At 38.8% G+C, this 13,370-nt stretch overlaps 1 protein-coding gene across 1 annotated transcript; it reads left to right on the top strand.

Moving 5' to 3' along the window:
• The first annotated feature begins 652 nt into the window (after positions 1-652).
• On the top strand, positions 653-11,400 carry LOC105008148 (chitin synthase chs-2-like). Its single transcript, XM_029119876.2, has 16 exons — positions 653-1,126; positions 1,235-1,330; positions 1,422-1,580; positions 2,036-2,210; positions 2,454-2,579; positions 2,753-2,894; positions 3,197-3,397; positions 3,485-3,769; positions 6,185-6,364; positions 6,482-6,887; positions 6,965-6,999; positions 7,327-7,391; positions 9,781-9,891; positions 10,246-10,457; positions 10,681-10,762; positions 10,908-11,400. The coding sequence occupies exons 1-13, from the start codon at positions 678-680 to the stop codon at positions 9,796-9,798; spliced, it is 2,337 nt and encodes a 778-aa protein (XP_028975709.2). The 5' UTR covers positions 653-677; the 3' UTR covers positions 9,799-9,891; positions 10,246-10,457; positions 10,681-10,762; positions 10,908-11,400.
• Positions 11,401-13,370: the final 1,970 nt, after the last annotated feature.

Genomic DNA, 13,370 nt, shown 5'->3' with positions numbered 1-13,370 from the left:
CGGTCTTATTAGTCAATTAATACTTTTGTGTCTGATTTGTACAGTGCGTTCAATTAGCTGATAAAATTCCATTGTAACACTTTTTCCAGGTGATGGGTATTGAATTCCTGGTGGCATTTGGAACAGCCATTCTCACCATCGCTGCCATGCCGTTCTTCGACATTGTGACAAACGCAATGATTCTGAATAGCATCAGTCTCCTGTCCTCGATCTTCCAGGTGGTTGCTCAGTTCTTTGCAAAGGAGAGGAAGCGCTTCATAGTGCCCCCGATCATCTCAATAGTCCTCATACTGGCAGGCTATGTGCTCTTCATCATCAGCTACCTGCAAATAAGAGACGATAGAGAGATGAAGATCAGGATCGGCCTTGCTATAGTGGGAACCATCTTTATCTCACTGAACTGGTGGGAGAATTACAGCACCCTCTTCAGAAACCCCTTCCTAAACAGTATATCTGAAGACATAGCGAGATCCAGGAATCTGGTGGGCATCCTGTCCAGCGTGGTTCGGATCCTGGTTACTGCTGCCGTGGTGGGGGCGTATGTCCCTCTGTCTGGTAGAGACTGGTCATCGGTGACATCAGTTCCAGGCAACGTGAGGAGGGTGATCTGGATCTTGGTGGGAATCCAGATAGTGTCCTCTGCTCTGTGCCACTGGTTCGTTGTGGTGGCCTGTAAAATGCACGCTATACGGCGGAGTTTCCTTCTACCTGTTTACCTGGCCACCTTAGGTGTTGTGGCAGTTTTCATAGCTCCGGTCATCATCTTCTACCAGAATTTGAGTAAAACCAATGGTGCTAATTACACAATGACAGAGTACTGCTTTGACATCACAAATGGCAATGGCCTAAGTCAAAACGCTGTCTGGTATGAAAAGCTAGTTTGGGATATCACTCATTCCCTCTGTCCCAATGACATGACCAACCAAAGAGAAATAGGCTTCTTAGTTGGCTCTTCACTCTGCTGGTGGTTGGGTTGGGTGCTCTGCACTGTCTACATCTGGGGACTCCAGCTGCAGCGGATCGAGAGGACCGAGCATCTGCTTGTGAGAAGGATGTACGAAGGGGCCTTTATGGAACAGTCCATAATGCTCAACATGCGATTTGAGACTCAGAGGATTAAAAAAAAGTACGGTTATTGCAAGTTCTTTTGGGGTTGTTCAAATTATTCAGTACATGTGGGACAGTGAATGCTTTGTACATTTTTGCTAAATCACATTTGCAAAATTTTTTTCAGCCATAAGCAAGATGACCCAGTTACAGTGTTTCTGTGTGCAACAATGTGGCATGAGAGTCATGACGAAATGATGAAAATGATCATCTCAATGTTCAGGTACAGTCCAATTATTTTACATAATTGACTATAACACAATTGGGGTGAATAAACAATCACTCAATGTTTTTTTCTTTTTTTTCTTTATCAGGCTGGACAGATACAGGCCAAAGAATAACCCCAACAATGATGTTAGCTTTGAGTCCCACATTTACTTTGACGATGCTTTTAAAGAGGTGAAAGGCAGTGAAGAACGATTTGTGAATGAATATGCAGAGAACTTGGTGGAGGTTATCCAAATGGTTTACAAGTAAGCAGTGAACATAAATGCACATACATAATGTATAATCTGTAAAAACAATGATTACACATTTTTTAATGTCATAATATATGTCAGGTAGGTATATAAAACTGACATTGTATGATGTCCTTACATTTGTTAGGTATGTAAAACTGACATTGTACGATTTCATAATAAATGTTTGGTATATAAAACTGACATTATATGATGTCATAATATATGTTAGGTATATAAAACTGACATAGTAGGATTTCATAATAAATGTTAGGTATATAAAACTGACATTGTGGCTGTTGACATTTTTTTCATGCCACAAATAGAACTCATGGGACTTTCCCTACCAATTACCAGAATTCACACAGTAGCCCCCAGTAGGCTAACAGTCAGTATTTCAGTACCAGAACTGCTACATTTCAGTTTACGGGTGCAGATGGACATAACTCCTCTAATTTCTTCAACATCAGAATTTTCACTGATGAGGACCCGCACATCGTCAAAGAAAGCCAATTAGGTAAAAGTCAGAGGATCATTCGTACCCCTTACGGAGGTCGACTGGAGTTCACTCTCCCTCATGGAAACCACCTGATGGTGCACTTTAAGGACAAACTACTGATCCGCCACAAGAAGAGATGGTCTCAGGTGAGACAAAGGTGTTGATGTTTACTAAATTAGGTGTCATAGTTGAAATGTCCCCTTTCACTACCATTATCCAGTTACACCCTTCCCTTGCAGTAATTCATACCAGTGAATATTCTTCAGACTGTTCGTGCTCGGCCTCATATCGGCATGAAGGCCCTGAAGTTGCAAGGGTTCACGTTCATTGACTAAGTTGTATTAGACACTAAGCAATATATTTATTAAATTCACTCACTGTTCTTGCAGATCATGTACTTGTACTACATTCTTGGCTGGCAACTCAACAGGAAGTATTTCATGCATTTTCAAGACCTTAAAAAAGAGCATGACAAAGAGTTTGAAAAAGAGACAAAGCTCAAGAATAGAATGAAGGTAAACATAGCAAATGAGCCTGATAAAGAAACACACCAAAACAATTTGTCATACAATCATTTGTGGGAGACTAAAGATTTATTCTATTCCAGCACTCTTCCTTTGATAATTTTTTAGATATAATTGCTCTACATTACATAGGAAGCAGGACTGATACTATTGTATTATGTTAGAAAGAGAAGGCCAACACCTACCTCCTGGCTCTGGATGGGGACACAGACTTCCAGCCTTCTGCTGTAATGCTCCTGGTAGACCGACTGAAACGCTACCCAGATGTAGGTGCGGCATGTGGAAGGATCCATCCAACAGGCACAGGTACGTGAAGCTTTTGTTATATTTTATCTAACATCAACAGAACCCTTTAAGGTTTCTATATGGATCTTGTAATGTCAAATGGAAACAACTGAGTTTGAAGTTCTTCTAGAATTCATGAGACGTATTACAACATAATTGCAATAACAGGTGTTATGTTGTGCTATCCAACATCAGGTTCAGTACCCAAACGTTGGACGTACTGCTGTTTTTTATACTAGACCTTAAATAACCTACTAATTTAGAACTAGGACACCAGTTGAATGGAATTAACAAACGTCAGGTCAATCTGTTACGTTGTCCAGGTCCTATGGTTTGGTACCAGAAGTTTGAGTATGCTGTGGGCCACTGGCTTCAGAAGACAGCAGAGCATGTGTTTGGTTGTGTGCTCTGCAGCCCCGGATGCTTCAGTCTGTTCAGAAGTGCAGCCCTCATGGACGACAACATCACCAAGAAATACACCACCAAGTCTACAGAAGCCATCCACTATATACAGTACGATCAAGGTAATTATGCATTCATAGTCTAGACTAACACACCCAGCAGTACTCTATCCTCTACAGTAGATTAAAACCCTCTATGGTCTGTCACAGGTGAAGACCGCTGGCTCTGCACTCTCCTTCTGCAGCAGGGCTGGAGGGTGGAGTACAACGCTGCATCAGATGCCTACACCAATGCCCCTCAGGAATTCAAGGAGTTCTACAACCAGAGGCGGCGCTGGAGTCCCTCCACTTTGGCCAACGCTGTCGACCTGCTGCGCACAGGGTCTCTGACCTCCATGAAGAACCGCTCCATCTCCAGACTCTTTATCCTCTACCAGATTATCAATTTGGTCACCTCTATCCTAGGCCCAGCCACCATCTGCTTAATGATTGCAGGTATGCACGGCCATCTGTCTGTCAAAAGCATCATAAAGCTTTGATGTTGTAAGTCATTTTACTTATTGTAAATTACCAAGGAATTGTAAATGTTTTATTGTAATATTTTGAGTTACTAGATATTTGATTTCCATGTGCTGTAAGCTGTAATCAAAAAAGGCTTAAAATGTTTCACTTTATGTGTAATGAATCTAGATAATATGAAGGTTGAGTCAAATAAATTATCAGTCTATAATTTAATGGTTTATTTGAACAGTGAGAGTGAGAGATAAATTGATTTGCATTTTAATGATTGAAATAAGTATTCGACCCCTCTGCAAAACAGGACTTAGTACTTGGTGGCAAAACCCTTGTTGGCAATCACAGAGGTCAGACGTTTCTTGTAGTTGGCCACCAGCTTTGTACACATCACAGGAGGGATTTCGTCCCACTCCTCTTTGCAGATCTTCTCCAAGTCATTAAGTTTTTGCAACTCAAACCTTCAGCTCCCTCCACAGATTTTCTATGGGATTAAGCTCTGGAGACTGGCTAGGCCACTCCAGGACCTTAAAGTGTTTCCTCTTGATCCACTCCTTTGTTGCCTTGGCCGTGTGTTTTGGGTCATTGTCATGCTGGCACGCTGCATGCGTTTTTCAGGATTTTTTTGTTGTTATTCTGTCTCTCACTGTTAAAAAAAAAAACATTAAAATTATATACTGATCATTTCTTTGTCAGTGGGCAAACGTACACAATTTGCAGAGGATCAAATAATTATTTTCCTCACTGTAATCAGTACCTCTTTAAGATAAAATGAGGTGTGCCTGTGTTGGAATTTAATATATACTGGAATAGAATGGGTGCCATACATGTAGAGATGCTGATTTAAGAAACATTTGGAGTGGTGTGTGTATATATATAGTATCTCACAAAAGTGAGTACACTCCTAACATCTTTGCAAATATTTGATAATATCTTTTCATGTGAGATCACTGAAGAAATGACAATTTGCTACAATGTAAAGTAGTGAGTGTACTGCTTGTATAACAGTGTACATGTGCCTTTCCCCTCAAAATAACTCAACACACAGCCATTAATGTCTAAACTGCTGTCAACAAAAGTGAGTACACTCCTAAGTGAAAATGTCCAAATTGGGCCCAATAAGCCATTTTCCCTCCCTGGTGTCATGTGACTCGTTAGTGTTACAAGGTCTCAGGTGTAAATGGGGAGCAGGTGTGTTAAATTTGGTGTTATTGCTCTCACACTCCCTCATACTGGTCACTGGACGTTCAACATGGCACCTCATGGCAAAGAACTCTCTTAGGATCTGAAAAAAAAAATTGTTGCTCTACATAAAGATGGCCTAGGCTATAAGAAGATTGCCAAGATCCTGAAACTGAGCTGTATCACGGTGGCCAAGACCATACACCGGTTTAACAGGAGAGGTTCCACTCAGAACAGGCCTCGCCATGATCGACCAAAGAAGTTGAGGTCACATGCTCAGCATCATATCCAGAGGTTGTCTTTTGGAAATAGACGTATGAGTGCTGCCTGCATTGCTGCAGATAATGAAGGGGTGGGGGGTCAGCCTGTCAGTGCTCAGCCTCAAATTGGTCTGCATGGCTGTCGTCCCAGAAGGAAGCCTCTTCTAAAGATGATGCACAAGAAAGCCCGCAAACAGTTTGCTGAAGACAAGCAGACAAATGGATTACTGGAACCATGTCCTGTGGTCTGATGAGACCAAGATAAACCTATTTGATTCAGATGGTGTTAAGCGTGTGTGGTGCAACCAGGTGAGGAATACAAAGACAAGTGTGTCTTGCCTACAGTCAAGCATGGTGGTGGGAGTGTCATGGTCTGGGGCTACATGAGTGCTGCTGGCATTGGGGAGCTACAGTTCATTGAGGGAACCATGACAGCAAATTTACAAATGTTATCCAAGCTGTACACTCACTACTTTACATTGTAGCATTGTTTCCTCAGTGTTGTCACATGAAAAGATATAATCAATTATTTGCTTATATATATATATATATATATATATATATATAACTATATAACTTCCTTGTTTTCAAAAGAAAAGCTATTTGTTTTGTCCATTAAAATAACATTAATTATATTTGTTATGGAATATCTACATAGGTTTACAGAGGTCGATTATCAGCAACCATCAGTCCTGTGTTTCAGTGGCATGTTGTTTGCTAATCGAAGTTCATTATATTAATTTCTGAGAAATTAATGCTATTCCATGCGAGAAATTGCCAAGAAACGTAATATCTCGTACCACACTGTGTACTACTCCTTTCACAGATCAGCGCAAACTGTCTCTAAGCAGAATAGAAAGAGGAGCAGGAAGCCAAAATAGTATGATAAAGATTCTTCAAATGTAAATATAAATTGATTCATTTAATAATTTATGTCCCTTGATGTCCCTTTTAGGATGCTTGCAGATAATTCTTCAAATAGATGCCAACTTCGCTCTGTTCCTTTCAGTGGTTCCTCCAGTCATATATCTGATTCTGTGCTTCAAGCTGAAGTCAGACACACAGATCACCATAGCAGCCGTCTTGAGTGTCTTCTACGCTTTCCTCATGATTGCAACTGCTGTCTCTGTCATCGGTAAAGGATGTGTCTGTCTCAGTCAACTTATAGTAAAATCTGAAAATATTAACTTCAGAGTCCCATGTTCAACTTCACAGATAATATCTTATTTTATACTGTCTCTTTTTATTTCAGGTACTATAGTTAGGCAGCAGACCATTTGGTCTCCCAGTGCATTGTTTCTCATTACTATGGTGCTGATGAATATCATCACAGCAGCTCTCCATCCAAAGGAGTTCAGTCTGATCATTTATGGCCTCCTCTACTTCGTCTGTATCCCAAGTGCCTACCTCCTGCTGACCATCTACTCAATGGTCAACATGAACAATGTGTCCTGGGGCACCAGGGAGACAGGTGGCCCAGCTGCTGCTAAACCAGCCACCCCGACCATTACACAGCGCATCCTACAGGCCGAGTGCTGCAAATGTCTCTGCTTGGACAGTGTTAAAGCAGCAGAACAGACTGACCAGGTGACAGAAATGGTCATTCTGGATGATAAGACAAATGTGAACCTTGATCAGAACTCTCAAGGAAATGACAGGTAATTACATTTTCTTTTAAGATTTCATTTTATCATAATTTTTATCAAGGTAATCATATATTTCTTTTTCGATCTAGGAATGTGGAATTCCCTCCTCAAAACACTGAAGCAAGTACGTTTTTGTTTTTTTGTTAAAAATGTTCCACTGTGTGACTTTAAGATAAATGATAAGTAGAGATTTACACCTATACACACAAAATATTTTTACTTTATCTAGTGAGTTGTGTGGTGGTCTTGTCTATCTGAATGAATGTGTTAGGGAGCTCTGTCAGTGACCTGAAACATGATACCTTAAACAGATCAAGATGTAACTTTTAAGACACCATCCTTGGCAAAGAGTTTTGAGTATTCCCATCTCTTCAACCTTGCTATGTGAACTGAGTGTTCTGTGTGGCTCTGTACAATTTTTAACCATGCCTCCCCTTCCCTGCATCTACAGACTGGGTAACACATTTACAGAATATGGCCCGTGACTTCCCTCTGAATGAACAACATCTTGTGACGGTAAAGTAATTTTTTATATTTCAAACGTAATTAAAATCCCAGTGCAGGAAAGTATGATAAACTATCCATTTACTTGTACACGTCGCTCTGGATTAGAGCATCAGTTAAATGACTTAAATACATAAATATAAGTACAGTTGTGCTCATACGTTTGCATACCCTGGCGGAAATTGTGAATATTTTGCATTGATTTTAAAATATGACTGGCCCTGATCAAAAGTTTACATACCCTTGAATGTTTGGCCTGGTTACAGACACACAAGGTGACACACACAGGTGAAAATGGCAATTAAAGGGGAATTTCCCACACCTGTGGCTTATTAAATTGCAGTTAGTGTCTGTGTATAAATAGTCAATGAGTTTGTTAGCTCTCATGTGGATGCACTGAGAAGGCTAGATACTGAGCCACAGGGAGCAGAAAAGAACTGTCAAAAGACCTGCGTAACAAGGTAATGGAACTTTATAAAGATGGAAAAGAATATAAAAAGATATCCAAAGCTTTGCAAATGCCAGTCAGTACTGTTCAATCACTTATTAAGAAGTGGAACATTCAGGGATCTCTTGATACCAAGACATGGTCAGGTAGACCAAGAAATAGTTCAGCCAAAACTGCCAGAAGAATTGTTCGGGATACAAAGAAAAACCCACAGGTAACCTCAGGAAAAACACAGGCTGCTCTGAAAAAAAAAGTGTGGTGGTTTCAAAGAGCATAATACAACAATACTTGAACAAAAATGAGCTGCATAGTCGAGTTGCCAGAAAGAAGCCTCTACTGTGCCAATGCCACAGAAAAACAGGGTTACATCATGCCCGACAACACCTTGACACACCTCACAGCATCTGGCGTACTGTAATTTGGAGTGACAAGACCAAAATAGAGCTTTAGGGTCACAACCATAAGTGCAATGTTTGGAGAGGGGTCAACAAGGGCTATAGTGAACAGAATACCATCCCCACTGTGAAGCATGGTGGTGGCTCACTGATGTTCTTGTGGTGTGTGAGCTCTAAAGGCGCAGGGAATCTTGTGAGAATTGATGGCAAAATGAATGCAGCATCTTATCAGAAAATATTGGCAGACAATTTGCATTCTTCTGCACAAAAGATGCGCATGGGATGCTCTTGGACTTTCCAGAACGACAGTGACCCTAAGCACAAGGCCAAGTTGACCCTCCAGTGGTTACAGCAGAAAAAGGTGAAGGTTCTGGAGTGGCCATCATTGTCTCCTAACCTTAATCATCGAACCACTCTGGGGAGATCTCAAACGTGCGGTTCATGCAAGATGACCAAAGACTTTGCATGACCTGTAGGCATTTTGCCAAGACGAATGGGCAGCTATACCACCTGCAAGAATTCAATTTAATCTATTTTCTGGACTCATCAAAGTAGCCACCTTTTGCAGATATAACAGCTGAACTTGCTCTTGGCATTCTTTCTACAATGAAAATATTTTTTGGAAAGTTTTTCCCAACACTGTTGCAGAAGTTTACAGAGCCTGGAGTTTTGAAATAGCCTGGAGGTATATTTTGGGTCATTATCTTGCTGTAGGATGAATCCCGGACCAACTAGGCATACACCAGAAGATATTGCATGGTGCTGCAAAATGGGGTGGTAGCGTTTTGGTTTGGGTGCCACTCACTCTGTGCAAGTTGCCGACTGTGGATCAGCATGTGACTGTCAAACCTGAAGGAGGAGGTTTGACGGTCTGGGGCTCTTCTGCTGAACCATCTTTTCGCCTACAGAACAGCGTACTACAACCTTACGTGATGAGCCAAATATTTAACATTTTTATTGATTGGTCCATAACACCTTCTTCTTGTCTTCAGTAGGCCACTGGCAGGGCTTCATGGCCAAGGCAAGTGTTAAGCTGTGTTTGAAGCTGTTGTCCTGTGAGCCAAGTTGTTGACTCTCAGAAACGTGTCTTTAGATTCTGTTATGGCTTTAGGTCTGCCAGACCTCTTCCTGTTAGAGTTTCCTCCAGTTTCCAAGTGCCTTTTATGGTGTAGGAAACTTTACTCACTGATAACGTGGCTTTCTTTGCAATTTTTCTAAATAAAAGTCCTACACTTTTTAGGGTTATTATGGTTACAATGTCTTCCTTTTATAATTGCCTTTTTCTTGCCATGATAGTAGCTATATACTACTTAGTGCAGTACAATACTGTCCAAATAAGGCTTAAGAGGGTGTATTAACACAGTAGGTTCCAACACTGCTTTTATCCAGACAGAGGGTTTGACAAGACGCTGATGAACTCAATGCAACACATTATGAACATGAATAAACAACTGTTGTCTAACCACTCCAGACTGTTGTATCCAGAACCAAATACTTGTGATTATACACTCGAGATATCTGGCATGATATTTGCTAAGTAGCTCTTGATGTTTTTCAGGAAGAGGAGACATTTTGAAAAGAGCTCCAAGAGGATTATTTGAAACCGTTGGCTGAGGATAAAGAACAACAAAATAAAATTGTGCATGATCTAAAGGACATTAGAAATAAGGTATGCTGCATGGTGTATTCTTGAGAGAAAATGTTAAACCTTTTTGTCTACTTACAGTACCTGCATAAATGGATTCAAAAATATAGCCTGATCTTCATCTTTACCAACATGTTCAATGAAATCATGTAAAGGGACACATTTTCTTGTGTTTTTTGTTAAATCACACTATCTATTTTTATGGCTTAGGATCATATCAGACTACCAAATGTATGTGCCATTTATGCTACTTCTTCTTGCAACTGCACTTGATACCTCAACCAAGCTGGTGTTGTAATGTCCACAACTGGGGTTTTGGTATGCTGGTTTGTCATGTTCCCTTTAATAAAGATGCAATATGTCCTCCTCTTCGTACAGATTACTTGTATCCTCTTCATCTGCAATGCCATGTGGCTGGTGGCAGCTTTTACTATTCAAGTCATTGGGACCTCAGTCACCATCACCGTCCCAAAGGAAACTCTCAATCTGACTACTAGTGAGAATCTATACATCGATCCAATAGGATTGATCTTCCTATTAGGATTCACAACTTTACTGTTGATCCAGTTTTTGGGCATGTTCTACCACAGGTAATTCATTAATTGATTTGAATGGGCAGGATTTCCAAAGGCTAACCCAAACCTTTTAAGTACTGTACTCTTTCTCGCTGAATGTTAGTGTTATTGTTTAATGTTATTTTCTTTCACTTTTGGCAAGCAGCATTACTTATTCATGTCTTCAGAAATTATTTTATAATTTCTGAAGAAATAATAAAGTAAGTATTAATATCATTTTTTGTAATTTTTTTTTTAGAGTTTACACTCTGATCCATTTTGTGGCATTTTCGAGTATGAAGTCCAAGACTGTTGGAAGTCCATCAAATGAGGTCGTACAGGTAACTTACATAACCTTGCTGAAGATGAAGATTTCCATAGAACAAAAATGACTTTATTGGCATCTTTATTGTCATCTTTGACAATTGTATTTTTGATGGTGGATCAACTAAAATGTGTTTGTAACTTCAGACCTCATTTTCGCAGAATATGGATACGCAAGAAACTGAAGACAACACATACTTAGATGAATCCCTGACAATAGAGAATCCTTCAGCAGTCCAGTATAAAAAAGCAACCATTGTGTGAGGTTCTAAACCTCTTAGACAACAGGGGCGTGGCGGCATTAAATGATCCTTGCCACCCTAGCATTGACTTGAAAATTATGAACCTATAACATGTAGGATGATTTCCATTCAGTAAATATTCATATGTATTTTAGTATACGTTTCATATTCATGTAACATAGTTTTTTTTAAAACAATGAATTGTTTTAATCGTGGCTAGCGCGGCTAATGCCAGACATGGTTCAGCATTTCACATAGCTAAATGCTGAAATATTATTTATTTTTTTAGCTATGTTGGTTTCTCAGTAATATTGTAATAAACATTGTTGTGTTTCTAAGCATGCAATTTTCCGGTCCAAAACACAGTTAATGAATTCTTCACAGTCTAATTAAAGTGATGGTCGTTCACAGAAGGTATGCCAAGGGGTGTAGAGGGTTAACATTACTGTATGTATGCGAGCTGATGTAAAAGAATGAGACGAAGATGAATCATGTCATAACTTTTTCCACTTTTAATGTGACCTATAATGTGAACATTTCAATTGAAAAACAAACTGAAATCTTCGAGGGGGAAAAATGTTATTCCTCAGAAGAAGATGAACGTTTTGGAATGGCCCAGCCAGAGCCCAGACCTGAATCCAGTTGAACAATTGTGGGGTGATCTGAAGAGGGCTGTGCACAGGAGATGTCCTTGCAGTCTAACAGATTATGAGCGCTTTTGCAAAGAAGAGGGGGCAAATATTGCCACGTCAAGATGTGCCTTGCTAATAGACTCCTACCCAAAAAGACTGAGTGCTGTAATAAAATCAAACAGTGCTTCAACAAAGTATTAGTTTAAGGGTGTACACACTTATGCAACCAGGTTATTGTGGGTTTTTTATAGTCCCCCCTCAAAAATGTCAGTTTGTTTTTCAATTTAATTGTTCACCTCATAGGTCACATTAAAGGTGGAAAAGGTTCTAACATTATTTATCTTTGTCTTTTTCTTTTACATCACAAGAACCTGGCATTTTAACAGGGGTGTGTAGAGTGTTGTATCCACTATGTGTTTTGTTGTTTCATAGAATGCACAAATAAAGAAAAAGTTTCTGGCTGGTATTTAATACCTTTTGAATCTAAACTGTTTTCTTGTTGTATTTCTGTACATGAATGCGATTTAGTTGCCAGGGGCCTAGTAAGCTGCAGGTTGAATAGTGCAGTGAATAGGCTAATTGTTTGACTTGTGAGTGCTCCTTTTTGAATTGCTTAAAAATGTTATGGTCATTTTCTGAGAGTGTTATTTTTGTAAAGCAAGCTTTACCTTTTTTCAGATATCGGGTGAGCCTGCTGTTCTTTAATGTTGACCTTATTGAATATTAATGAGTTAATTTAAAGTGAGTACCTATTAATTTGTAAGGTAATTAATACATGGAATTGTCTTGTCCACTCTTTGTTTTCTTACTTTGTATTTTTTAGGGATGCAAGTCTTTTTGAAACATTTATGCCAATAGTAGGCTATCCAAATTATGTAATATCATAATACATTTATATGTACATGTTAACTTGTCTATTGTATTGTGGTTATTGTTTGAATAATGTTTGAATTTACAAAGTAGGTACATTTTATAATATGTCTCATGAAGATTTTAAATAATCTCCTATGACATTTCATGTAAGATTAATGAATCATATTTAGCTAATGTTGAGTTATCATTATTTCTGAGAGTTGGACTTAATCCAAACAGTGTTTGATTGGTGGTAAAGTACTACTTAATTTCCCTTGCAGTATGCACCCAAGTGGCAATTTGGGTGAATTGTTTAATTTTGCAGAGTAAATTTATAATTTTTTTGGGTTATATTTTAAGAATGCTACATTTCAAGATTGTGCATGGGTGTATAGACTTTTACCATTATTTGGGATTTATTATAAATGCATTGGTCACAAATGGCAAAATATTGCTTTTAAATTGCACAATGCCATGGATCTTTGGCCTTTGAAGTTAAAATAGTATTATGAGTCAGAAAAGAGTACTGCAGTTGCTCATTTATGTACTAAATGGTACAGATTTATTTGTGATTTCTTAACTATTAATCTACATAAAAAATGGTATTATTAATTTGTTAATAATACTACAAACTCATTTTTTAAGGTTACCACAGTTGACAACATAGTATAGCATAGCATAGAGTATATAACATTTTCGGGGTGATTGTAACAACGGTTTATGTAATAACGCTGATTAATGAAATACATTTCCTATATTTAATTACTTTTAGATTGTAACAAAACCAGTTAATGTAATAAAAAATTTAAACAATTCATGTTATCAGTTTTTCTACTAAATGTAATACTTTTTTAAGAATAATGTAATAACTAATATAATAACTTAAATATAGTCTGACC

The sequence above is a fragment of the Esox lucius genome, chromosome 5 (assembly GCF_011004845.1).
Source record: "Esox lucius isolate fEsoLuc1 chromosome 5, fEsoLuc1.pri, whole genome shotgun sequence".
Classification (NCBI taxonomy): Eukaryota; Metazoa; Chordata; class Actinopteri; order Esociformes; family Esocidae; genus Esox; species Esox lucius.
The sequence above is the reverse complement of the archived record's forward strand: the minus strand, read 5'-3'. Positions and strand labels throughout refer to the sequence as shown.

Excerpts from the sequence above, each read along its gene's own strand:
- LOC105008148 (XM_029119876.2), top strand. The coding sequence starts at position 678 with ATGCACGCTATACGGCGGAGTTTCCTTCTACCTGTTTACCTGGCCACC. Across the intron at positions 2,580-2,752 it reads AGCTCAAGAATAGAATGAAG|AAAGAGAAGGCCAACACCTA; the intron begins GTAAACATAGCA and ends GTATTATGTTAG. Across the intron at positions 3,398-3,484 it reads CTATATACAGTACGATCAAG|GTGAAGACCGCTGGCTCTGC; the intron begins GTAATTATGCAT and ends GGTCTGTCACAG.